Here is a 27,756-nt window from a genome sequence, read left to right as displayed (position 1 = left end):
GTTATAATGAAATTAAATCAGATTAAGGTCAACATTATCTGTACCCTTTCCTCCAGCACCTCTCTGCTTTCTCCCAGTTTTCTGATGCAGCACAACTTAACAGCAGCTGCAAAGCTGTTTTGTGTCCTTGCACAGCCACCTAGAAGTGCAGGTGAAAAACCTGAAGCTGGACCTATTATGGATGTATACAATGGGGAAATATTTAAGGGAAGGGTTTCTCCTGCCAGGCATGCTGCAAACATTTTGGTGAACAGAGGATGCTTGCCAGGGAGATGCTCCACTGCAGCACGTGGGCCATCTTTGAAACCTGAAGTCACTTTTGCTGTGGCAAGGGCTTGGCTGGCAATAAGCATGGGAGGAATAACGCGGGAGCTCTGTCCTATGTCTCCTCCTCCCATAGCTTCCCTCCCAGCATGGCATTACGGGCTGGCCCCATAGAGGGGTCCAGCCTGGCACTCGGCCCTCTGTAAATGGAAGAGGCACAGTCAGGGTCCAAAATTGTTTTCAGCTATGTGAACCGAGGAGGCTTGTCTCCTCCTTTGGTAAGAGAAGGGCTTCATGGCAATGTTTTTGAGAACTATAGGAGGTATGACTGCTCTTTGCTGATGAGCCTGACTGCAGGATTGCAGCACTGGGAATATGCAGCCGCTCTTATTGTGGATGGGGGTAGCTACAGCAGAAGCTGAACGGGTTTGTGGCGCTCTGAAGTGGGAATAGTTTTTGCTTTCGGGATGTAAATCTGTTTATCTGTGGGGGGATCCAACCTCCACTTTCCCTCCCATGCACAAGTCCTTCCCCTTTCTTCTCTAGGACAGCAAACAGACCCTATGTGTGGCATTTCCCACCAAACCTGTGCAGAACTCTGTTTTCACTTTCCATGCTAGTGAGCTAATTCAGACATAAGAGAGTGTGTTTTAGCTCTCGGAGTTTGGAGCATGTACTTACTCTTTCACTGCTGAACTGCAGAGGTCCTAATTTTTTTCCCTGCTTATAAATCTGTTTGCATGTTACTATTTATTACTGTAACCCAAAGGATGATTATATGAGAACACGGCTGCTAAAACTGTTCTTGAAGAGTGTTTTAATGATATAAATGAATTATACCATTTTCATGCAGTTATGTCTAATCCTTTATGGATGATTTCTCTTCAACTGAAATTGAAAATATGGCGATATGTACGGATAGATTTTGTTATGCAATTTGTAGTAGATTGGACTCATCTCTGGGTAAAGGAGGATATCTCTCCGAGACCTGTTTAATTCATCCATTCATCCAGAGGTCAGGTAGACTCCTAATTCTTACCCAGCATTTTTTTTTTTTCTATCTGTATGCCTCATCTGTTGAGGCCACTATGTTATTACAGCTACACTTTTTCTTTAACCAGAATGATCAAAGAAGTCCATTAAATGTTTATTATGATTTTTCAGGGGTGACTTTTAATATTCGAAGAGCTCCCATAGGAGCTGCACTGAAATTTATGCCCTGTTTATGCTGCCTGTTGCCCAAGTGAGGAACTGGTCTGCAGTTTCCCTAATTGCGTGGCTTTGTGGCATGTGACAGGGCTGAGGGCACTGGAGAGGCAACTGACACATGAGACGGCCTAAAAAAAAATCAGTTCATGGGTATCTTTGTGTTTCACATGCCTAATGAAAGAAATAGATTGTATAGTTGTGTAAATGTGTTCCCTGCTAGATAAATTTCAGTTTTTTAAAGGTATTACTAGGTGCATAACTGGTTAAAAACTGGCATTAAAATGCCTAAGGAGTGTGCGGTTTCTGAGGGACCAGTATAGGGCATTGAAGGCCACTTATATTCAAATCCCTGCTTCACCATGGATTTCCTTTAAAATCTTAGAAAAGCCACTTGAGCCCTTAACTTTAAAAGTGTGTTGATATCTAAATGGTGAGTCTTAGTGTCTTTAAGTGTTTAATCTGTAACCTCTGACTATGCCCCCAAGTACTGCAGTGCCTCACTTCGTGGGCTGTTGTGGCAGTAAGGACAGTGGTGATTCAGGCCACAGCTGCTCTAGGATCACGGCAATGAGAGGAGCAAAACTGTTTAAAAAAGCCAGGAGGGCAAAATTCGGTGTGAGCAGGCTTCCTGAGTTAGCAGCACTTTTGGTAAATTGGATAATTTGCTTTCAAAAGGAAAAGGAGGTTGAAAGGAATAGTGTAGAAAGAAAAGAAATAATTCCTGAAGAAATATTTTCATCACTGCTTTTGGGCTTTGGATAAACTTCTTAATCTTGACAAAAAATACTGGGTTTGTTTTTCATTGCTTAACACCATGTTGCTGAACATAAATGCTGGAAATAACTCTTTTCCCTGCTTTCCTGTCTGCAGAAAATGAAAGTTTGTTACTGGGTGGAAGGCAAGGGACTATATAAAATGTTCAGGGGTGAATTGCTCACCCTCTCCCAGGGTTGGCAAGTACTTAATGGTTCTTCTGATAGTTCCAGTCATTTACCAGCATGTACCTGCTTCATTCATGCCAGCAGTGCTGTCTTGAAGGAGCTCTCCCAGTTATCCCTGCTGACCATGCTTTGGTTCATTTTGCTGAGCCATCAGGGAGTTATTTTGTATGAAACTGAAATAAATGCTCCAAGAAGGTACCATGGCTGTCTGTGGGCATTCAGGCTAGAGCTAGTTCAACACAACCTTTCTTCTCTACACATGTGGTGGGTACGCTACGTCATGAACACCAGCTCTTTTGGTCTGCTGATCTGTTCGTGTTGAGCTGCACTACTTGCTACTGTAGACGTAGCCTTATCTGACCTAAATGGTGAAAGGAAGATATAAAAATATCATATGCAAGAGGTAATTCCTTCTGGTGAAACAGAGACGGGAAGATGACAGACAGGGTTGTGCTCATTGATTTCAAATAATTGTTTTTAAAAGTTTTTTTTTTTTTTTTTTAAAAAGAAAAAAGGCACACAGTTGTAAATGGCTCGCTGATAGTGATGCACTGGTCCTCACGATAGAAGAAAACCTCTTTGCTGTTTGGTGACATTGTTTGATGAGCATAGACTAACAGGCTGCATGTGTTCTGCCACAGTTTGCTTCTCCCAGCTCCCTGCCGAGGGAGGAGACGGTGCTTTCCTGTGAGCTGCCATCCCCAACCTTGGTAAGGGAGGCACGAAAGGCAGCAGAGGAGAGGAAATTAAGTCTGCCTTTTCTGAATCGCCGTTAAAGGAAGGCTGAAAGTAAAACCGTGGCTGGCAGCGCTCCTGCCCTCCTCTTCCTCCTGAGAGACAGTTCAGCACTGCCATGGTCCTTGCCATGTCCCCATGCTCCAGCCCTTAATGATTCGCCTGGTTTGTAGCACTTGTTGGTAGCTCATTACTGGATAAAACAGTCATTGTCCAGCAGTGTGTATTGATTTTCAGCTAGCCTACGTGACGCGCTGCTTCTATGTGTTATTCCTCCCTAGAGTGTTGTTCTGAAGCTTAGCTTTAAAACACAGGGTGAAATGTGGTAGATTTTGGGTGTTTTCAGATTAGCCCGTTCTTATTTTACTGTCTCAGATTTTGACTTGGTGAGTTTTGTCTCACTGTGAAGGAAATGATCAGGTTTTTTTGATAGCTTTTTTATTCTGGGTCAGTGACATTTTGAAAACTAGGGCAAGAGAAAACCAAGGTCGCTTAGAGACCTATAAAAAGGCCTAACAAAGAATCCATTCATCCTCATAAAAACAAAAATCTGTATTAATTAAACACATGGTAGAGATAAGAATTTGAAAGCTTGATTAAATCATTAGCGCCTCTGAGCAGTAGAGTCGGAGGGGACCTGGGAGGGAAAACACACTGGGCCTGAAAATTGCAATACGACTGCCTGCCACGGTGCCAGAAGCACATCTGTACTGAGCTGTGCATTGTGTGGTCTGGACGGAAACAGAGTGACTGCTGCAGTACAGTCTGGGGAAATATTGCCAAGCATGGAGTTTTGTTATTAATTGAGTAGGAGATTTTATTATTATTATTTATTTGGGTAGGAAAATAAGCCACGCTGCAGCTGAGGCAGCAGCTGCTTGGAAAGCAGCCTGGTGGGTTGCACTAGGCAGCAGCTGTAGCCTGGGGAGGGTGTAAGGTGTGCTTAGGTGTGAAATAACTGCCTTGTACTTTCGCCAGGTGAGACATTTATCGGAGAGCTGCCCATGTGAATCAACTCTTGCAGTATCTGGCCCATATTGCATAATGCAGCACACTACAATGGAGAGGTTCAACCAAAACAAGACCAGATGTCCTCATCTTAGACATCTTTTCTGTAACCAACCCCAAAAGCAAGTTCTCCAAGTCAGTAGCAGTAGTGTGTGTTTGGCAAGAGCTACAGCTGGAAGACTCGCTGGCGTCAGGCAGAGTAGTTAATATTTGCTTTCTGTCCCTTTTCAAGTGCCAGCAATACCAGCCTTGCCTGCCTGATAAAATTGAGCACAGCTACTCAATAATCACTTGTTAGGTAATTGGAATGGCTCCCGCATGGGTATTCAACCAAAGGGTGTGGTTGGGTGCTGTGCTAACATGAACCGAATATCTCTATGCTATTTATGTCCTCCTTGCAAGCGTTGCGACGTCGATTGGTCTGTGTGGCATGTTTGCACTTATTTTCTGTTTTCCAAACAAAACAGAATTTTGAAATTGTGTTTTTGTCTGTGTCTTTAAGACTGCCCTTATCTTACTAGTCATCACAATCTCTGTGATATTTAAAAAGGAGCATAAAACAGTCCAGCAAGCAGGGGAAATTGACTGTTTCATGCTCCGACAGGATCGTAGTATTGCAGATTAGAGGAGGACTGTTGAAAGGTGTGTTAGCTACAGGATGCAAAACAGCCCTCGCCGCACGTAATGCGTGAATGTTTTTCTCGCCACTCACTTGCCCAGTGAAGCAGGAGGAGGTCTGCGGGTCGGATGGTGGGGTTAGGAGCAGGAAGCCGCATTATCCTTAAGCGGCTTGCTCTGCTTCGTGAGCTGATGAAGCTCTGTGCAGCAAGTCCTTCAGGTCATCTTGGATGATGAAGAGCCATCCAGGACCGGGGTTTGTGTTTGCAAAATTATCACCATGTAATAAAGTGTGGGACGTTTTCCTCTGAGTGGCATTTTCATTTTCGTGGCCAGAGCAGTCAGGGTGGGATTTTCTCCCCCAAGGGCTTCGTTATTTTTGGTGTCTTTCACCCTGCCCAGCCTACAAAACCATACATACCTATTGCTGAGTAGTCTTGCACTTGCCTTATGTTGTCAGTCTTGTCACATTTTGTTCAAGAGCATGCTTTCAGAGCCAGAAGAGATTGTCCACTCCCACCCCCATCTCCAGGTGTGTTTCTTCTCGCAAGCTGATGGCCTGGTCAGAGTCTCCCGCTGCCTCTCCCATGCTGCGGGAGGATTTATCCCAGCTGGGAAGTGGGCGGCGAGTGTCCCCACAGCGACCTTGGCCATCATCTCCCTCCAGGCCTGGGCCACGGACGCTGCCCTACCGCCTGCCACTCCTCGGGGAGCTGCAGCGGGGACATGGCGCAGGACATGCACTGTTACTTTCTTGTCCTCCTGGCAGGCAGTGGGCCAGCACACCATACCACCTCTGTCCCCTTACGCAGGAGCTCCGAGCCTCTGTGTCGCCATGACCCAAAGCCTTGTCTGCTCCAGGCTGCCTGACGCAGCCTCCCCTGCCACCCAGCACGGTGGGGAGAGAAGCTTACTCTTTCGCTCCATTTTGTACCTCTCCCACCTCTCAGGCTTTGCTTCTCTGCTGCCTGTGATGAGAGGCAGCACCATTGCAGGCCCACCTCGGAGGCAGCTGTGCACGGAGGGGCCGGCAACTGCCTCAGCCCTCAGAGGAAGGGCTGGGACAACCATGCAGCTGGTGCAGGCCAAAGATGGTGGTTTGGGTGACAAAAACATCAACTCTCCTAACTGCATAATCTCGCCTCCCTCAGTTAATAGACCTGCTTTGTAATGTCTGGGCTATTAAAACCCAGTGCAGCCTTTTGGATTTTTATTCAAATGGGGAAAACGGAGCGGATGACCATCCTTCTGCAGCTCCAGGCAGGCCTCTTGGGGGTGGTAGGCGAAACGTTACTGCTTTTTGACCTTTTTTTTTTTTTTGGGAAGCCAACCCCAGCGCTTTCAATCACAGCTGATGTGTAAAGGAGAGAAAAAGGAGTTTGTGTTCACACCTGCTCTCGTGAGTCGTTGGGATGGCTGCTGGCAGCAGTGCCTGCGCAGCGTTGAGGCCTGAAAGACTAATGTCAGGGGCCAATACCTCCTGCCGTTACCTCAGACCTGCATACAGATGTCCAGCAGGGATGTAATGTTTTGGTGGTGACACCTGGGTCTTGGGAAATGGGTGTGGTTTTGTTTTTTTGGGAGGGAGTGTGGGCTGGGCAGTGGTGCTATCCGCTGGCCATGACCAGGGATGGGGCCGGGGCGCTGGTCTGTCTGGCTCTGCTGCTCAAACTCTGCTTCACCTTTTGGGGGAACTAGACTTTTCTTCATTTCTGCTACCCACAAGCCATGGTGAAAGGCTTTCCCCTCTCTTGATCTTTTCTCTGATGGGAGAAGCAATTTAAATATTCTGATTTTTTTGAAACATGTGCTTAAGCAACATCCTCTCTCCCTTCACAACTGCTGATAGTTTATCACTGTGTACCAGCTTGCAAGACCTGGGTGAAGATCTGGATCTCTGTGTGAACAGGTCACACTTTGAGTCCCATGTCACCATTTTTTTTACTGAGACGTGTGTTCAAACACTTCCTTCTTCCTCCCTCCTTTTTATGACCCCGTGTGCCCCTGTTTGGCCAAATTAACGGTCTACATTCCCCGGGGAGGGCCCAGCACTGAAAGGGATGCTGTTAGAGGGTATATACCCCAAAGGCAGCCTAATAAGTCTCCCTAGCCCTTCAGTTAGCCAGGACAACTGTTGCATGGCTTCACCTACAGCTTTGCATTTATCACCTAACCACGGTCTCCATACTGGTCTCATCACCCAATTCCATGCGTGGCTTTTGCCAAATTTCAAGATGGATCTTGTACTGATGATTGCTCTGAGTATTTGGTGGAACATTTATGAAGGGATGGAGTTATCCTAGATATTTTGTTCTGTGGGATGATGTGTTCACTCTGCTGTTTGCATTTGCTGAGCTTTTGAGAAAACCTTCTTTAGTTGCTCTTAACTGCATCCAGTAGAAGTAAGCTTGATGGTTGTGGAGGTCCTTGCAGTATCATCTCTGCAAGTAAGCAAATGTCAGCACTAAAATAAAAATTGAGAAAAACTAATATTAAATTGTATCTTAATATCTGCAAGAAAGGAGCTTAGGCTTGGGTTGGATGCCATGTATCTTTTTGAGAAGGAAAAATAAAACCAGATCATTTTTTCCATTAACCATGTTTATCTTTGTTTTTTCCCAGTACAGCGAGAGTTTACACAGAAGAAAACCTTCACTACATGGATAAATTCGATACTAGCAAAGGTAAGGGGTAAAGGGGATTCTTTAGGAAAGAGATGACTTTTGCCTTTTTGATTCAGATGTGCCATACAGAGACTAAAATTTTTAGGAATAAACAAAATTTATATAAAAATTTCAGACGCTGGCTGGAAAAAGTAGCCCCTGGAAAGCATTTGTTTAATAGGTGTAACAGCATTGTATGGGTGATCATCCAAGGACGTTTGTAAGAGACAGTTTGTAAGTAGATGACTATCTATCTTGCTGAAAGATTGTGCTGGATTGTGGCACGCATCTCAGGCTTTTATGAGGTTCTGTATTTATGATTAGTTTTACTGTGTTTAGGTAAGTACTATTCTATGATGCAAGCCAAGAACATGAGTTTAATGGGATGACCTTAGTGACTTATAAGTATTAAGACAAACCACGTAGTAGTGTAGGTGCTCTTTAAGCTTTCACACAGCAGCTCATGCAGCATGTGGTGGGGCTCTTACTTGCTTGGATGAAAAAATTTCTGTTTTGGTCCCTCCTTGAGCAGAAGATGTTGAGCTCATGCTAGGTTTGTATTGTCCACAAGTGGGTGAAAAGAGTTATTCAACTCTGTAGTCAAATTTGTACTCAGTGTACATTGATTAAGAAGTCAAATATGAATTAAGTGCTTCTCTAAACTTGCCTCTTTTCAAAGTTTCTGGCTTTTTTGCCACATACCTCCTTGAAAAGTATGAATGCTTGAAAATGAGGCTTAAAGTAATCCTTATAAAACTCAGAGGCAGGGCAAGGGGGAATAAGAGACACATGTAATAATGGGTTAGAAGAAGCAGGATATGGCTGACTAGATGCAGGATTTATATTTCAGCTCATTGAAAAAATAAAGACTGCTAAACATTTTTTTTAACAACAGAGTAATCTGTGATGTGCTGTAGTGTGTTGAGTTCAAAATGACAAAAGATGATGTGACAAGCATTGAAATTTATTTTGCAGCATACACCTCCTTCTGTTATCTCAGACTTGTATATAGACATACAGCAAGGACATTTGCTTTTGGATCTTTTGGAAGTGCTTTCAGGTCAACATCTGGTAAGACAGAGTAATAAAAATATTACCTCAATTCGTCATCAGATTGATCAAAGATTTCTGGATATGCTTAATTGTAAGCATATGAATGATCCCTCTGGAGTTATAGAGCTATTTGCAAGTAACTTATTCTTACACCACTAACATTGAAACACACTGAAATAAGTTGGTCCAAACTAATATGTGAATCTTTGCAGGACTTCCCTTTCCAAATATATAAAATAAAATTAATTTTTACAACTGAGGATGTAACCTGTTCTTTTTGCTTCACAGCCACGGGAAAAAGGATTTAATACCTTCCAGTGCAGAAGCAACATAGAAAATGCTTTGACATTTTTAAAGAGCAGATCAGTGAGTATTAACTTCAAAATTCACAACTAAAGCCAGTTTAGCTGGTGGAACATTTCCTTTGTTAACAATGATCCTTTTTTTTTTTTTTTTTTTTTTTTCTCTAGCTCAAGCTCATAAATATTCATGTTGCTGACATTATTGAAGGAAAACCTTCCATTGTGCTTGGCCTAATTTGGACAATTATATTTCATTTTCATGTAAGTATTTCAGCAATGTAAGAGAGTTTTTTAATAGAGGGGGAAAAAGCACAAAAGTGTGTTGACCTTTGTGGTTGCCAAACAGGATCAATTAGTACAAAGCATAAGACTATTTTCTGACATCTTGAAGTGATGGCTCAGGGAGGAGATGCACCAGTGTGTCTTGCCTGTGTCTCTGAGCTGCTTCACCAATGCAGTGATGGCATTACTGCCCAATGAACAGTATCTAGCTGTAAATGGTAGGAAGGAAAGATACAGAGATTCTTTTTTCAAGTAACCAGTTAAAAAATGGGCTAAACTTTGCCTATCTCTCTAAGGCCTGTAATGATTAAGCTCCAAATAGAGCAATTAGTGCAAAGTGGCTCACGTCCATCTCCAGAGGAAGAGGGGAAGCCCCCCTCTTCAGTGTTGGCTGTGCTCACAATGTGTAATTCTTGCTATTATTTTTTTCAGTAGCAGGTGCCTGAATAACATGAAGGCTGTCGTAGTGATGTTTCTTATACAAGATACCAAGTTAATATATCTTATACAAGATACTGAGTTAACTCAAGATACTCTTGTGTGGCATGAGGTTATGGGGAGAAGGGGTGTTTGAAAGCACAGGGCTTTGTTTTAATCAAGTTTAGAGGATGATGGAGCCAAACTCTCTTCTAGCAAGAGCCCAGACGTGAATTAACATAGGGGCACTGGGAGTGAACTGGTGACTGGGGCTCAGAAGAACCCTAAAAAGTAAAGTTATTTAACAGTATTAGATGTAGCCCGTATTTTTCTTGGTCAAAGTACTTTGTTGCTGAAGGTTCTTGTACTGCACATAGCCGTATGCATTACCTTTTAACCTAAACCAAGCTTCTCTAACCAAATGTAAATCTCTCAGGTCTATCGAGTAGGTTTTCCTGCACCCTGAGTCAGCAGGCAAACTCTCAGCATGCCTAATACATGACACTGTTGGCAGCCGAAAACACAGCTGCCACAAGCTGCTCTCACTGGTAGAAGGAGTAGAAAAGCACACTGAGTGAGAAAGTCCCTTGATGCAAGTGCTGGTACCCACAGTATAACATGGAAGTGAAGTCATTGGGTGAATATTTCCTGCCAAAAAAACACCTAAAGATGGGGATTCAGCATGAAATAGTTCAGGTTGAACAAACAAAAAAACCTGATCTGATCTTTTGGGGCAGGGAACTGTTACAGCTGTCATTGAGTCCTTTCTAATTCTATGTGGTTTTCTGCTGTTGATGTCTTGATAATTTTTCACTGAAGCCTGATTAACTCTCCTATCATCTCTGATAGATTGAAGAACTTGCCAGGACACTTGCTTGTACTTACAATCAGCCTTCACTTGATCGTTCAAGTGCTGTTGACTCCTCTCCAAAGACAAGCCGATCAGCTAAAAAAAGTGCTAAAATTAAGGAACGGTGGAAGATTTCTGCTACAAAGGCTCTTTTGTTGTGGGCAAAAGAACAGTGTTCACTGTAAGTTCCATCCAAGACTTACAAATAGTATGTTACACGTTGTATTTACGGCTTTCCTCTAAATGTGGTTTTCCTCTCTTTTTTTTAAACGTTACTTAGTGACAGCTTAGCAGAAAATCCTTTAGATTTCAGATGTTGTTACCAGTACTTTTAGCATCAATCAGGCCCTAAATGTTTTGACACGAGCCCTTTAAATATAATAAAGCAAATCTAATTCTGCTAATAAAATACCACAATGTAAATTGAGTTGTTTGGCGTTTCTCTTTTAGGGCCTTCTGTGTGATAACTCTAGTGGAATGTTTATGTGATTTGATAGTATTAATCCTTGTGGTTGGCACTGGTTAACAAAGTTTCAATAATTAATTTTTTTGAAAATAGAAAATGTGGGATTTCTAGGATTCCCATGCCTTGTGTTTTTCTGTCGAAACACTGCATGATCCCCAAGAAGGACCCTAGTGAACGTAGGAGGTCCAAGTCCCCAGTTCTAACAAGAAGTTTGCTTATGCTTGATGTACACATCGCTCTGTTGATTTCAGTGGGATTATTCACAGCACACAATCTAGAACAGATACAGGTATTTCTTGCAAGGGGCAGGCTTTACATTTTCTTCAAGGGCTAGTACTTCAATCCAAAATGTTTTGAATATGTTTTACAATAATGTCAGCCCTTTCTCTCCAGCTCTTTGGTTGCTTTATATCATAATAACATCCTTCCATGTTGTTAGTGGGAGATAAAGGCCTTCATCAGCACATCAGATACTTTCTGCTGGGAGAATGTTTTCAGGCACTGAAGTTTCTCTTTTAGCTGTGTTTTATCGGGACAAGATTGATTGGCATGTAAAAACCAGCTCGCTGTCCGTTAAATCTTCCTCTTTCTTTTGCTTGCTTTTCTTTTTCAGCAATGTTGCTGTCCGTTTTGTAGCATCCTTTCTGAACTGTGATTACCTTGAATGATTTTGTTCTCAGTGAATCCAATAGTTTTTGGTAAAAGAACAAATCTTGTAAGTCCTGGCCCATTGTTGGTAACTAAATTTGATCACCTGAAACCCCACATCTTTTCCATGCCATAACATACTCAGAATACATGAGGTGTTTCTGGAAAGTTATCCCAGAATTCCCTGTGGCTTGTAGAGCTGGACACCTCACAGCACTGTTCAGGCACCGCTTAATAGAAGATGTTTTAAAGACACAAAGCTAAATAAGAGAAAAAGGAGTATCTTTCTCGCAGTAATAGATCTCTTTTAAGGTCTGGATTTTCTAAAATGACAGAGGTGATTCCAATACTCAGTGCCCTTACAGTCAAATACCTGCGTGCTCTTCAGTGCTTTGCTTGTTATTTTTCCTTCTCATAGAATGCACAGATATTGAGCACAAAGTTGATGTTCAGAAAGGATATTGGATCAGCAAAGCTCTGTCTTCAGAATGCAACATAAGATAAAAACATTGAGTCATTTTGCAAAGAGTCATTTTGCAAAAATAGTAAAAACATAGCGATTGGTAGTACTGGCCATACTGTTGTCTGACCCAGCTTTTCCAGAAATTCAGTGGCGACGTCCTCTATAACTCCTTACATTTGGTTCATACCCCATTTTACTGAATTTATATTTTGTTTCTAAATTTCTAAATCTGTACTTGGGACATCTGAGGAAACAGGCTATGACATTTTGTTTCTCATCATTTTGGGGATAGGCATGGCTCTATCAATGTGACTGATTTCAAGGCAAGCTGGCGAAGCGGACTGCCTTTTTTAGCCATCATCCAAACCCTACGACCAGGTGTAGTTGATTTGGAGAAGGCAAAATCTAGAAGCAATAAAGAAAACCTGAGAGAGGCTTTCAGAATTGCAGAACTGGAGCTGAATATTCCACGGCTTCTTGAACCTGAAGGTAAATGATCTGCTTTTTTTTGGTCTTTATTATCAGAAGTGAGATTAATATAATCCTATATGTGTTGACTTATAATACAGGAAAAAATAAGGCTATGCTTAAGTTTGAAATGGAACATTAGTCTTTACTGTAATGCTCATACCTGAGGTTCTTTATTTTATGACACCAACTATACTTAAGATTTTTGAATTGGCAGCAAATGCAGGAATGATATGCAGAAGAAAGGGTGTGAAACTTTCCTGTTCATGGGAGAAGCTTGTTCATTAGCTCATCATGTAATATTAAAACATTCCCAAGGAAAAAATGTTCATTACATATTAATTTCTGTCAATGGTATGTTAACTGAGCTGCTGCAAAATAAACATGCTTACGGTAATGTGTTTTAATAACTGCAGTATAGTGTGTAATTATGTGATCAGGCCTAGAGGGCTGTGTAATTATGTAAATGATGTATTGGTTCTTGTAGATGTTGACATTATGAATCCAGATGAAAGATCAATCATGACTTATGTGGCTCAGTTTCTGCAATACTCCAAGAATTTACGTGAATCTGAAGATGACATGCAGGTATGTCATGTGATTTATCACTGAAGCATTTTTAAATGAATGCGCATCATGGATGTCAAGAGTATCAAGTACTTTCTTTACCCAGTTTATAACCTGACTCAGTAACAGTTAAATCATGGTTTGATCCTCCGATTCAGCTACTGACAGGGCTGAATTGGCTTGAACCTTATGATGCTCCTGTGTCGTAGTCAAGACTCAATGTGACTGATTTTTGATGATACAGGTGGAATTGCTGTGCAAGTTGTCTTGTTTTTTCATTTAACTATTACAGAGGACATTTTCAAGCCTGGTTGTCTTCATGCGTGCTCTGAAGTCTGTATGTAAATGTTGGGGTAGAGGCAGACAGATTTGCAAATGTGCAGAACCACCAGCTTTACATTTAATAGCTCACATGTAAAGCAGACTAAAGTTGTTACTCACAGATCACACTGGTTGCAAAACCAAGTTTTCTATTCTCTATATTCTCCTATGACAGTCTATGTATTAATTGATTATCTACATATCTCCATACTGATAATCTCCTTTCCATAGGTGTGCAGTGAGGCTCTACTTTTAAGATGCCTTCATATATCCAGGTGCCAGGTTTAAAACTTTGGCCTTGCCCTGTAATAGTGCCTGACCCAAAACTCACTAGAATCCCAGGAATTATTATTTGTTTTTCAATAGCTTTGAATGGGTTTTGTCGTACGCTCAATGTGTGTTGTTTTATGGCACAATGTAAATTAAAAACAAGGCTTGCAAATTTGAAAAATGAGATTTTCTGCTCTAATTACCAGGAAAAAGTAAGGGAGGCCATGAGCTGGTTGGCTGCACAGGAGAAGAAGTTAGCAAAGTTGCTCATCGACACAGAGAATGAAACATATTACCAGAAGTACAAAGTAAGTTGCATTTCATATTTAACTTCTTTTGCAAAAAGAAATAGTAAAAATATTCCCAGAAACAGCTTTTCATCTTCATGACCTAAACTGAAGTGTTAAATAGACTTTTAAACAAGAGTTGGAAATATGACAATGAATTTGGTAAATGCCCTCAAATGACTGAGGGAAGGATAGGATAAAATTGTTTCTGTTAGGAAACAGATATATGCTGCTTGGTTTCCGAGCAGAGCAAGAGTTTATGGAGAGAGTAAAGTAGTGTCTTTTAATTAACTGACATAGTTGAAGACTTGGACAAATTCAAGCACATAGGCCCCTTACAGAGCCGCCTTCACCAATTCTGTGATAATAATAACAGTAGCTTTTACCCAACCTAGTGGAGTAGTTGAAATGTTAGCTATAGATTGTGCCTGAAGTAAAATTTTCTTTGTTTATATTGTAGCCAGAGTTTGTAATAAAATGTCCCATGGGGGATTGCGAGGGGAGGAATTTTCCCTTTCCCTTGGTGGGAGGGGAGAACCATGTCCTGACCGCGCTGATGTTATATTAAATACAGATTTGCACCTATAATTTCAGACCTAAATACTGCCTGGAGACTTTTTCCTGCTGTCTTGCCTTTCTGTGCATCACACCCTTTGAAGTTAATGGAAGTCATACCAATGTGTTCAAAGGCAGTACTTGGCTCCATGAGCTTCCATCTGAAGTCTTCTATGAATTATTCTTCCTTTTTATCCCTAGGAAATGATGTCATTTATGGAAGCATTTAACCAAGAAAAAAACCCCTTTCTGCCTGTGTTGTTATCAAAAAGAAGTGAAGCTGAGCTGAGCGAAAGCCACCAGCAGATGAGAGAAGAGTGGGATAAATTGATCTCTCAGGTCAGAGGCATTTCTAGCTCACTTCGTTACTAGCATGGTTGTGTTTAATGAAGAAGCCTAAGTCTAGCCCAGGAACTCGCACAGGGAAAAGTGGGGAGGTGGTGTACAGTGCCCAAGAAGAGGCAGAGAGTGACCGTGTATTACCCTTCTGCATCCTGAGCCTCAGGACATCGAGACATCTGTTAAAAATAGCCTGCATCTGATTATCTTTGAGCACTTTTCTGATCAAAGTTTTTGGCCTATTTATGCTTAAAAGGTTCTTTTGGGACATAATTATGGCTTAGTTAATGATGCAGCTGGGAAAAGTGTGTTAATATATTCTTTCCCATGGTATGGATAGTGACAGTGAGATTTGGTTGGTCAGTGCTTTGCAATGAGGTTGGCTGTGTTGTCTCCCTCTGCCACAAGTGGGATGTGTTGGGCCTTGCTTGTTGGTTATTTCTCTTTCTGGAAGAGATGTTCCCCTGTCAGCCCCATGATGGAAAGCTGTCCAGAGCGTCCCTGTTTCCCCTCTATTTTGCTACTAATTCACTATAAATTTTCCTGTTGCTGGTCCTTCAGATGTTCACCAGCCAAGGATAGTAACTGCCAAATTCTCTGTAGTGTTACAGAGATTACAGGCAGGTGAGCAAATCTGGGTCTCGGGTAAACATAGCTGATTTGCAGCTGACTTCACTGGAAGCTCTTTTTCTAAATGGTGACAGGTGGGGTTTTTTTCTGGGATGCCTAGAGCATCAGCTTATGGAGCATATATCAGTATCTTGAGGATGGGGAAGAAAATAATAGTGAGAAACTTAATCACTTGTTTTCCGTTTAAAGATCAATGAATGGAAAGCGAAGCTGGACCGGATGTTGCCCTCCCCTCTGGATGGCATTGAGGCCTGGCTTCAGGAGGTAGAACACCTGCAGGCAGAAGATTTGCCTGATTTGCAGGACCCGTTTAAAGCAATGTTTGTCTTCAGAGAAATAATTGTAATATTTAAGGTATGCTGATCGTAAAGGAATATTCTGATGCAGTCTGACCCAGCAAAGCACTTGTTATGGAGTTTCTATTTGACATTTTGGGAAGTGAGATGGATATGTTTATCTTCTGAAGATTAAAGGCTCTTCTGAGCATACCTTTAAACAATGATGAGTTTAATTAAATAACTGCATGGGTATATAAAGATGTTTTCTGACTTCACTGGGGTGAGATTAAATTTCAGTACTATCTGAATGAGTACATTATGGTATTCTTTTTTATGTGGTTCCTGCAACTTGTTTGTTTGTTAAGTAATAACATAGGGTAATTGCATTCTTATCTTTAAATCTATGTTTAATACGTACCTATTCAGAAAAGCACTTGGGCTCAGGGTTACATTCCAGCGAGTTCACGCAGTTTGTGTGTTTAAAGTTAAGTATTTGCTGAATCACTCTGTAATTCCATTCAAAGCAATGAGAGGTATTTTGATACCTCAGAACCATACAAGTTATTTATTCTGCTTTTGAAATCTTTACACTGATAATAGTTTAAACGGTCTCTTGAGTTTGAAAACATTAAAAAGAGTAGATGTGTTGATGCCTTGCTGATCATCATAATTCTGTACTTGTTTTTTTTATGAACAAGGGGGATGTTGGATGGTTTTGTGGCATATCCTTAAAGTGAATTCGAAAGAATGGGAAATAGACGTTCTTGTGAATGGCTTGATAACGCCACTTTTTGTGCTATTGCCAGTCAGTTTCCAATATGGGAGGGCTTTTTTAACTGATAACAACTTTGCCAGACTTTAGCTGTATGAATTTTGGTTTTTGTTGGTCAGTCTAAGTAGTTAAAGCATTTCTAAGAATAAGACAAACGTAGTTGGTTTAGGTTGGTTTTTTTTCCCATTGAATATGTAGATAAAATCATTATGTTCCTTAAGAAGAAGAAACCCAAGATACTTAATTTCTGTCAAATCCACTTATTCTAATGGAAAGACATTCTGCTGAGAATTCTTTTTCCCCTCCTTCATCTAGTCAGTCCTTCTAGTATGTCTCATATAGGCATCTTGTTGCCAAGGTGGTGGCTTATAATGGAAATTTTACTTTCACTTAAGATCTAGGAAACTACCCACCAATGCTCATAACTGTCTGACTGGAAGAGTGTTAAGGTTACAAAATCAAGTGTTTAAAGTCTATGCACTATTTTGGGGGTTGAGGGCTATCCCAGGATTCAGCTATTTCCACTAACATGCTTTGTGGCAAGTTTTATTGCATAGAAATGAACTTTTGGCATATTTCTTTATATGTCACTTATGAATAGGCTTATATTCTGTGCAATGCATTTTATGGTTTATTTTTACATGGGGAATTTGGTGCTGAGACACATGCCCATAAAATATTCCCCTGTCGTGTGATACTGGCCGTCAGAAGCTTAACGTGATATGCTATCAGCATGATGTTAGATGGAAATTTATTGAGCTGTCAAATGAAGTATTAAGCAAGTTGTGACATAATATGTTGATATTCAACAGTTTTTGCTGCCAGTCTTTGCTAACATGTAGCAAAGAACAACTTAATATCCTGAAACCATTACAATGACACTTTTTGGTCCTAAAGATGATAGTGAAAGTGCAGAAAAACCTGATAGCATGGGTAGTGTACATTCATGTTCCTTATATTTAACTAGATGCACAATGATAAGAGAAATCAGATAGCGCTGCACTAAATATGCATTTTAGAAGGTGATGAGGTAAATACTTTCATTGCACTTTAATGAGTAAAGACATTGGAAGATTGCCTTGTGCTGACTGCTTCTTAATAGCTCTCACTCTCAGGGCAGGTGACTTGCATGTTCCCAGATGAAATACTTTAGAATTAAAAGGAATGGCTTACTATGTCTTTTTCTTCACAGGGCTTGATGGGTTGTTTTGATTCTCACTTGGACACCCTTCAATCATTTAAGAATGAAGATGAGAAGAATATGCCACTAGTCTTGCCTGAAAAGTTAGAGGAAATGAAAAGAAGGTTGTGATCCTCAAATTCACTCTACTTTGACTATGTTGTGTTCTAGCTCTGTCATTGACTTGCTCTGCTGTTCTGAACAAAGCATATAATTTATCCATGCCTTGCAGAAAAAGAGCATTTTCCACCTAAGCACAGATTGACTGTCCAGTGGAGCGAGCAGGTTCACTCATTGGTTCAATGATTGTCTAATTATAGTTAGAAAGTGGAGCTCATTAACAGGACTTTTTCGGATGCCTTTTGCTGGCGTGGATAGGAAACACTCACTACATATAGGAAACATGAATATTTTGAATGTAAAAATTTCTCTGGGGGTGGGGATTCTTTCTCTGATTTTTTTAATTTACACCTTTTAAAATCACTGAGATCTACAGGTTGTGCAACGCTGTATAGCTGTTGGAGGGTATTTTAAAAAATGACCAGTGAATCTGTGTATGTAACCTGAGACCCTTTGACATATATATGGCAGATGCCCCTTTTTTGGGCATTTAATTTTTTTCATAAATTGAGGAGTCAATACTGACTCAAAATTGTTGCTACTTAAAAAAAAACACAACAAAACCAGCTGTTGTTACCTTAAAATTTTACTCCTGTCATAACAAAATAATGTTTACATATATGTCATTCTGAGTTTTTAGGCTTAAAACCTAATACATTAATGCTTTCTATATCCAATGATTTTGAGTCAACTTCTGTAACATTTCACTGTTTGCAGATTTAGTAATATTTGTTTCACAAACTCCAACACCTTTCTTGAATACCACTATGGACTGTGCTCAGCTGTTGCCAATGAGGTGATTTTAAAGCTGAATATCTGGGACATGAAATATGGGACAAAAGAGTCTGTGGAATCACTGCTGGAAAATTGGAATGTAAGTTTAAAATATATGTATCACACCCTGACAATAATTATTCTTCCCCACCTCTCTTTGATTCAAGATTCTCTTTGATTCTTTGATTGTGTCTGTCCTCATCTGAAGATACTACGATAGTTGGTAGAAGCGTGGTAGACTTGTGAGATCTGGGATTTATGCAAAGAAGGACAGATAGATACATTTCCATAGAAGTTTTCTCTATGTCTTCCCATTTCCCTCTGAATGAGAGTTCTTTCTTCAGTTTGGAGCAAGCAGTGACTATTTGTAATTTTCTCTCTGCCCTTTTTTATTCTTTATTGGGAATATTTCTTTCTTTCTAGACTATTTACAGGGCCAGCAGTAGCAGCCGTTCCCTAACTCAAACCTCTCTGGGGTACTTCAGTAGTTGCTGTCTTCAAAAACAAGCATTACCCACAGTGCTGGCTAATACTGCCTTTTGCTGTTGCCTCTTCCTTTTCCAGCTTCCGTTACCTCCTTATGCTTTGCGTTGAATATGAATAATTTTGTTTTGTTATATTGTGTGCTTAGCTCAGCTTCTGAGCTCAAGTTATTAAAACTATGCAATTTGTAGGCCTATGGGAGGGGATGGATTGCCCTACCCCAAAACCTGACAAAGATCCATCAAGAATAGCTGCAGAGAGATGAAAATGCTGATGCCATCAATTTTGCCCCATCTCCAGTTACTAGGACTCCTTGTGAATTACATCTTAGTGGAGTTTCCGAAGAGTTTCTCATAAGCTTTTCAGACTGGCAAAGCACTAGTTAAATTAGCGGGAATTTCAACATCAGAACTGTGGAAGGGAGGCAACAAGAGGTTGTATAAAATATCAGTTTTCTTTAGCCGTGTTAACCTTACTCTGTGGTGAGGTGGGAATACAGAGTTAATCTACGCTGAGTTTCTTGATTCAGTTGGTTTCATAAATACTTATTATTATGTTATTTCTACAGTTGTGGTTCATAGTCTTTCTCAAGCTGATAGAATATAGAGCTTTCCCAAGGAGTTTAAGGCTTGTTGCTCTGGTTCTATGATGTGCTGTCCTGGCTGAGTGGTGGCACGGTGGCCCAGGTTTTTCATGGCCACAGAGAGAGGTTTGTTTTGTAGCCTTCTAGATAGGACATTTGTAGGAGTGGGGAGCTCTGGGGTGAGATGCAGCTCAGACATAGAGAGGCTGAGGATCAATTCTCATTCCCTGGATGAATGTTCAAAGCACAAGTCTTCTCCTCTGCTCCCATTTCTTCCTCTCTCACCCTTTCCATGCCCAGTTTGGATTTTACTTGATCTGCGGCAGGAACGAGGCATGTCAATATTTCTGTGCATGCAGGAAAACCAACCTTTCACTTTCATCACTTTTCTGACTTATGTGATTAAATTCTGCCTGACTTGTGCGAGATGCCATTTCTTAATATTGCCTAGGGACGTAACTTTTTGAAATAAGCAGTCCTGATTTGTACACGGCTATGACTCAGGCAATGGCATTCAGGAATTAATATTCCCATTTAAGTTACTCACCGCAGGAGCAGAAAAAAGAACAGGTCTATTTCAGACTAAAGGGTGCAGTGGAGTTGCTGGATGGGCTTTCCTCTGTTTGCATTTAACCTGCGGGTTATAGGCTCATATTAAAAAAAAAAATTAACCCAAGCTGCATTTCCTACCTAGTTTTATGTGGGTTAGTGTTACCCATGCCAATTACTTTTCACTTTGGGCAGAATTTCATTGAAGAAAAGAGACTTGAAACACAACTAGAAACTGCTACTCACATCTGTGAAGATTTGAAAAACAAAAACATAACCGATCCTGACTTAGGTGAGTTCATGCATATAAATTGATATGAAGACCTCTATTTTGAACTGATGTGCTGTCACCAGTTTTAATTCCCACTACGTTTTGTGTAAAATACTGCTTCTGTGTAATTAACCTCTCTGTTTCCGAATCTAAAATAATAGTCCCTATTTGATGTCCTAGCAGGAGATCCTCAAGAAATTAGCAAACTTTTTAAGACAGTGGAGTCAAAGATTTCTATGTGCAGAGACTATATTTCCAATGTGAATACCACACTACAGAAAGTCTTGTCTTCCTGGAGTAATTATACAGAAAACATCCACTTACTAAAGACGTGGCTGGACGAAAAACGAAATGAGCATCCGAAAGAGGTATGTAGTTGTAGTTGGATTTCTCTTTGTAATGACAGACAGAGATACTTGGAAGCCTCCTATAAGGAAAGCCATATGCATGACAGCGGTGGTTGTTGTTGCTTTTCTGTTCCCCATTTTGGAAATAAACTTTTGGCAGGGTTCTGCTTTAAATGATTTCAGTGCCTCTGTCTAGATCCCTGCTGAGACCCTGGCAAAGTGGAATTCGGTTCATGGTTCCTTAAATGAAGCTGGAAATTATCTCATCGAAGTCAGCAAAGAGCAAGTTGGATCGAATATTGCCAAAGAGCTGAAGAAACTGAATAGGAGATGGGCTAAGTTCATCAAGCGGACGCACTTTGTAAGTTACTAATTTCATATGACTCTCTTGTTATGCAGCCTTCAAAATCATATTTTCTAGACTTAACAGCTTCCTAATCAGAGGTTAATAAATCTTTTAGTCAACTCCGAATTTCCAGTTTTAAAACAGGAGGAATGGAGAATACACAAAGGCATTCCATTCTTAAGTCTTTGTGACTCAGTTAAATGCTGTTTATGACACGATGGAAAATGTTCAATTTTTTGAATGGAAATTTTAAAACCACTTATAAAAGGAAATCTTATTGCATGATAAAGCTCTTTATTCAGTTCTAGAGATGGAAGTAATCGATTTGTTAAGAGCTTGTGAGTCTTTGCTAAATTGTATAATCTCTGTCTCAGCTCGTAGAAAGTAATTATTGCTGCATAGATATTTCTAGGGTTGTGCAACTTTACACCAGCTCACTTGACAGGTTGCTGTAAATTCCTATACAACCTGCTTAATGTTACATATATTATGTTTCCTAAAATGCTTTCACAAGAATGACATTTTTGCTCTGGTTGGGAATATTAGAGCTCGTAATTTTCTAAGTTGAGCCTTTCATTGACGTTTATTAAAGGTCCATCTGTGACAATAAATGGTGGCAAAAAATCACAACATTTTTGTAGGATATGAGCTTAACGAGAATGCAAGAAGGTCAAAGGAAACATGTTCCCAAGAGTGAGGGAAATCTGGAGTTTCCTAGAAAAACCTGTATTAAGAGTTGCTTTTAGGAGATACATTCAGAAAGCAGAGATAAAGAGGCCTCTTCCACCCTCAGAAGGGATGAAGGACGTCAGGAGGGTTTTTTTTCTGGCATTGCTTGGGACATTATGGCTATAATGTATACTATATTTATTTTTATATATAAAAAAGCAAGGGCAAATGCTTGAGCTCTCACCCATGACTGCCAGTACCATTAAACTGTTAGCATGCTCACTGGTCTGGATTTGACCAACACCAGCTACTGTTCTCTCGGAAAATTCCCTGGCGTAGCCTGGGGATGCTGCAGCCCAGGATTTATTCTTCATAGTAGTGTGGCTGTGGCTGCTTGCTTATAGGGGAAGAGGGCAGGCCATATGGGCACAGGTTGTGCTGTCCCTCTTGCTCTCAAGGTTGAAGAAGTGAGTCTCACATGATGTATTTACCAGTGTGTTTGGCATTTATTTCTCCTTTGTCGCCCATTGGATGCAAAAGCCTAAGTGATGACTGGGTTTTGCAGGAGGATAGTGGAGAGGCCCATGAACCAATGATGGGTATGAACATCTTAGCCTGTTCTTTGTTTGTAGCTTGGTGAAGAGAGCACAGGTGCTCCTGAAAAGACCAGGGAGCTTCCGGGTAGCCTGGAGAAAATTGAAGAGCTCCTTGGAGGGGTGGACAGCTGGGCAGCAGAGATTGGACGCCTGCTTGGCGAGGTCAGCCATGAGAGGCCTGTGCAACCTGAGCTGGAGGAACATTTGCAGGTGAAAATGGAAATACACTGCTTAAAATACTTGTTCATCAGATTCTTATCTTTCAGCATAGATCAGTGGCTGGGGTGAAATGAGCCATCATCAGTGAAGCAGAAATGAATGTGGATTTTGTGCTGTAACACTGGCAAGAATTCAAGGCAATGCTAGTGTTTTGATGTTATATGCCAGGATCGCTCCCAAATGATTCTTCCAACATCAGTGCGTCCAGATGACAAGCAGATGCTAATGAAGTGCTGTTGGTGCTGCTGAGCAGCCGCTTGCTCTTGAGTGATATTAATTACTCCCTCTCCAGCACAGCATTTGCAGCAGACTAAAATTTTGCAAGGTGCCGAGTTGACAATTTCTCCTGGTCATCCAGTGCTTTCTATCATCTACCCTGTAGTGTAGGGAGGAGGTTTGGGACAACTTGGCTGTATTCAAGGTTTACCTGTCAAAAATGAATACCTGAAGTATTTTCAGCAGCATGCTGGGTAGCTTGTGCATCTCAGCTTATAGGCAGTTGCTCTAAACATTCACAATGAGCACTGATGAATTTCTTGTTACTTCCAATAGTCTCTAATGTTTCCTGTGTGTCTCTGCCAGGGGTTATTGTTTCCTCCCCCTAGCAGATGGGAGATTGAAAAAAAAAAAAAAAAAAATAATGTATAACTCAGCAGCTTCAGTGCAAAGTCTGATTTATTTTCTTCACCTGCCAGTGAAGGTGAGACTGAACAAAGATGCCAAGCTTTGCGCTGGAGAAGCTGAAGCACTGTCCTGTGTTGCCTCTTGCTATTTCTGCAACAGGGCCAGTATAATCTAACAGTAGGAAGGTGACCACCAGAAGGAGGTTTGGTTGGAGCTCTTCTGTCTAAGGGCTAAAATTAAACAGAGATCTTTGGTACGTTAAATCCACCTACAATAACTGTGAACCAAAGGAGTGTGAGCCTAAGAAAAGGAACTATTCATCTTTTTGTAATTGTGGGCCTATGTTTATAAAATAAGCCTCGTTTTGCAGTGTGACATTAGTTTGTTAAAAACAACGGAGTAACAAAAGACATCCTGAAATACAGCCTCCAAAAATGTGACTGATATGGTATCTCTCTATGAGCAGAAGAGATCAAGTTGCTTATTACCTGCGGTACAATAGGTTGAGATCCAGGATAAAGCACCGATTATCATTAGAAGAATGCTAATTGACAACTTCAAACAGGAAAACTGCTTGAATATTCATAGATCAAAACAGCTCTAATAACGACATTTCATGATAAATATTTAAATATGGCACATTGCTTTTGCATGCAAAATACCCAGCTGCTTCCTGCCTTTTAGTACTGAACACCCCAAGAAAATCTGAGCCTTGATATATGTGCTTACTTTTGGATGACTTAATGATCAGATGATGCATATCCAAATGTGTGGTTTGTACATTCATTTGGAAAGCTGTGTGGGTGGGAGAGCATGTTTAAAAAAATACTTCTAATTGGCTCCGAGGCAAAGACATGGGAGGTATCACATTGACAGGAAGGCTGTTACAGCAAACAGAATCCCCTGTGGATGGCAGCAGACTTCTTTCTCTCTACAGAGAGATTTTGCAGTGCAATATACTGGCCATAATTGGAATATAAGATTTTTTTTCTTCACCAAATATTGACCATCCATGACTAAGGCTGGTTTTTTCATTCAGTTCCCTTAAAGACATAAATACTATAGAAACTTCTAATGTTTTTCATTCAACCAGAGCTTGGCTGCAAGGGGAGCCTCATGCCAAGAACAAGTTGTGGCAGCAGAAGAGATATTGCAATCCCTGACGCAAAATGTTTCAAGTCAGGTGTCCCAACAGCATTCTTACACCACTGGGCTGCAGGCACGAATTAAAGAAGCCAGAGACAAAATAGAGGTATTCCTTTCTTATTGTTATTGTACTTTATACGTGCAGACATCTCTAATTTTTTAGGATTATGTGATTAGGAAGAATCTTTTTCATTCCTGTAAAATAAAAAATGGTTTATACTATTGGAATCAGTCTCCCAGACTGTTGCTGGGGCAAAAACTAGAACATTTCAAAGATCAGTATCTCAACTCAAAAAAACTTGAGTGATGTTATGAAGCAATAGTTTTATGTAATTACTGACACTCAGGCATGTTCTGAAAAGAGTCTTTTTCTTCCAAGGCTGTCATGGGTGACATGAACAACATCTTGTCCAAATCTGAGAAGAGACCCTCAGAGAAGGAGGCTTTGCTCAATTTTGAAGAATCCCAGAAAGAACTTGAGGCCTCCATTTCAAAGGCTGTGCGACTCATCAGTCAAAAATTAAATCCTGAAGAATGTATAGCTAGATATGAGGTGGGTTTGTTTTCTGAGCCATCTGAATTTGAGTATTTCTTAGTGGTGTTTAGTATCTAAAAGGCTAAGGGACCACAGTGAGAAAAACATCAGAATTTTTTTTCTTTGGTAGCTATTGCTGCTTTTCTCAGCTCTTTGATTTAGCACTGTTAGCATATATTAGCTCGGCAGACGGCTTGAATGAAGAAATGTAAATTGGTATTCAGTGCCCTGTCTTAACTTAAATTGCTCCATCATGCCATCAGAACTCATCATGTTCTGAACTACAGCCATTCTGTTTGCCTGATTAATAATTAAGATTCCCATCAAGAATCACATGCCTGAATTCTTGGACAGGTTTTTAAAGTGTGATGATAAATACTGAATCACCTCTTTTCCTAGTGTCTAACTGGTAAAGAAAGTGCCTAACCTCAAAATCTGCATCATAGAATTGTAGAATGGTTTGGGTTGAAAGGGACATTAAAGATCATCTTGTTCCAACCCCCCGACATGGGCAAGGACATCTTCCACTAGACCAGGTTGCTCAAAGCCCCATCCAACCTGGCCTTGAACACTTCCAGGGATGTGGCATCCACGACTTCTCTGGGCAATCTGTTCCAGTGTCTCACCACCCTCACAGTAAAGAATTTCTTCCTAATATCTAATCTAAGTCTCCCCTCTTCCAGTTTAAAACCTTTACCCCTTGTCCAATCACTACACTCGCTGATAAAGAGTCCCTCCCCATCTTTTCTGTAGGCCCCCCTTAAGTACCGGAAGGCCGCTATAAGGTCTCCTTATTTTCCGTGTGCCTTAGCATAGTTTCCAGGAGGACCTGCTCGATGATCTTGCCGGGCTCAGAGGTTGAGAGTGACCAGCCTGTAGGTCTTGCTTTTTATCCTTTTTAAAAATGGGGGTTATGTTTCCCCTTTTCCAGTCCGCAGGAACTTCACTGGACCTCTTAAAGGAGTCCTTAGTGAGTTATCAAAAATGGAAGTGCCCAAAATCTGTGTTGCCTTATCTTGCACAGCAAGTCCTGGGTGGCCATGTGCCAGGAGCAGCTCAGAGCCTCACTCCAGGCCATCGTATAGGGTCCCATCACACTGGTACAGACATTTCACCCACTTTCTGACAAGCATGGGACATGGCCACATATATTCCCTAGTAATGATGCGAAGTTCAGGGACCTTAATCTTTCTTCCTTTGTACCAAGTTTGCTCCTAAAAGAGGAGTTACAAGGACAACATCCGCTTTTCTCCAAAAAAGCGTACACAGATATTGTCTGCCTTTTAGCAGGTATCCAAGGATGGGAAATGTCTTCATACACACCCTTACAAGGATGATCACAGCCCATGCATGCAATGTGTACATGCTTTATCCATGGTTTTTGTATGCTACTGATGTAATTTTATTAGGTAAATAAGCCACATTCAGTTCTATTTATTTTTCATTGTGATACTTTTCTTGCAGGAAGCTTTTAATGCTCTGGACAATAAAGTTCTTGATAAATTTTTGAAAGCAGCTGAACAATTGAAAAATATTTCATCTGATCATGAAAAGGTGGTGGTGGAAGAAAAGAGTAAAGATGTTCGTAAAAGATGGGAGGTGAGATAATATGGAAAGATAATCCACTGTCTGTTCTCAATTTTTTTGTCGCAATATGTTCTGAGTTTTTTATTTGCTTTTTAATACTGTCTCACAGGGATAATGTGTTTTGAATTTTACAGGCAGTTCGTGATGAAATTGTATCCTGTGTCCAGCTCATAATAGAAAGGGAAAAAAAGAATTTCAACGCAACTTTAAAAAAAATCAATAAGCAATTAGGCAAAGAGAAGAAACTCCTAAGTATGGATAAAACCAAAGGGCTCATCAAGGAACATGAGGTACTTGCCCCACTCCTTTTCTGCTCACCTAATTCTCTTTGTGAATGAATTGTCTGACCTTCTTGCTCCTTTTTAGGTACGTTTTTGCAGCCTGCATTTGTGGAACAGGGTCCTTGTTCTTGGTGTCCTGTAAACAAAGAACAAAGAGGCCACCCAAATTATTTCTTTACCTTTTTGACTGCAGATATTAGCCTCCTTGCAGACTTTTAGAATTAGCTCCTTGTTATGTGGATGGTGTCATTTTTCCTTTTTTTTTTTTTAAGACAGCCTTGAAGCATTAAAACAGATTTAGCTGTGCAAATTATAAAAAGAGGAAATGATTATGTGTTCTCTGACTCCCTTGATTGTTACAGTTGCATAGTTGGTGTTAAGTGCCTTCAGGTGAGAGTATCTTCTCACAGTGCAATAGACACGTTTTATTTCTGTTTTTGTGCTGTGTATAAACCATGGAGTTAAACCAAGACATTCATGTTTCACTTGCCAGGGTGAGTCATGGTGAATCTTACATATTCCATAAGCAATGGATTTTATACTTCATTGCTTCTAGTATTTTTCTTCATCCTTCTCTTTGAGATGCATTGATGTGGTGAGTTTATCACTTATAATGGTAGGAAGTTGCTCTCCTGATGAAATTCTGGTCTTCACTGCATTCAGTGGAGTTTTAGTCTTTGCTTCTTGTGGGTTCATGTTCAGCAACTATTACATATGCAGAAGTAAAGAGAAATAAGCATTCTTAGGTGCATTCCTTCTGCTCCTATTTTTGTTAGATTTCTAGTAGATCTTGATTCACCGTAGAAAGTATAATTATTGACAGAGAATATTTTAAATAAATTTTCCAATTCTACTTTTTCTGTAGTTGATGGGATGTGTATCTGATGTCAGTGTGAAGAGGACTTTGGACAAAAGTAGCTAAAATTGTAGTAACGTAACGATTTTCAAAATCAAGCAAGGGTCAGTATAGCCTTGTGAATGCAGCTAGGGAACTTGTTGCCAGAAATCCTTATTTCTTTCCTGGCTTTATTTGAAAAAGA

General features: G+C 40.6%; 1 protein-coding gene across 7 annotated transcripts in view; it reads left to right on the top strand.

Annotated features, from left to right (window-relative positions):
• The window catches only part of SYNE2 (spectrin repeat containing nuclear envelope protein 2), a 195,512-nt gene that overhangs the window by 21,233 nt on the left and 146,523 nt on the right, over window positions 1-27,756 (top strand). For 4 of the 7 annotated variants that reach the window (XM_054198078.1, XM_054198077.1, XM_054198072.1 and 1 more), the window contains exons 3-22: window positions 7,398-7,459; window positions 8,414-8,509; window positions 8,780-8,857; window positions 8,962-9,054; window positions 10,342-10,523; window positions 12,212-12,408; window positions 12,875-12,975; window positions 13,752-13,853; window positions 14,589-14,726; window positions 15,546-15,710; window positions 17,599-17,711; window positions 18,424-18,580; window positions 20,291-20,387; window positions 20,547-20,734; window positions 20,910-21,074; window positions 22,361-22,534; window positions 24,261-24,419; window positions 24,693-24,866; window positions 26,313-26,447; window positions 26,570-26,725. In XM_054198078.1, coding sequence (XP_054054053.1) covers window positions 7,398-7,459; window positions 8,414-8,509; window positions 8,780-8,857; window positions 8,962-9,054; window positions 10,342-10,523; window positions 12,212-12,408; window positions 12,875-12,975; window positions 13,752-13,853; window positions 14,589-14,726; window positions 15,546-15,710; window positions 17,599-17,711; window positions 18,424-18,580; window positions 20,291-20,387; window positions 20,547-20,734; window positions 20,910-21,074; window positions 22,361-22,534; window positions 24,261-24,419; window positions 24,693-24,866; window positions 26,313-26,447; window positions 26,570-26,725 — 2,732 coding nt within the window. The remainder of the gene's footprint in view (window positions 1-7,397; window positions 7,460-8,413; window positions 8,510-8,779; window positions 8,858-8,961; window positions 9,055-10,341; window positions 10,524-12,211; window positions 12,409-12,874; window positions 12,976-13,751; window positions 13,854-14,588; window positions 14,727-15,545; window positions 15,711-17,598; window positions 17,712-18,423; window positions 18,581-20,290; window positions 20,388-20,546; window positions 20,735-20,909; window positions 21,075-22,360; window positions 22,535-24,260; window positions 24,420-24,692; window positions 24,867-26,312; window positions 26,448-26,569; window positions 26,726-27,756) is intronic. The other 3 variants (XM_054198076.1, XM_054198075.1, XM_054198074.1) reach the window with 2 other exon arrangements.

The sequence above is a fragment of the Rissa tridactyla genome, chromosome 4 (assembly GCF_028500815.1).
Source record: "Rissa tridactyla isolate bRisTri1 chromosome 4, bRisTri1.patW.cur.20221130, whole genome shotgun sequence".
NCBI classification, from domain to species: Eukaryota; Metazoa; Chordata; class Aves; order Charadriiformes; family Laridae; genus Rissa; species Rissa tridactyla.
This window is presented reverse-complemented; position numbering and strand designations above follow the sequence as displayed.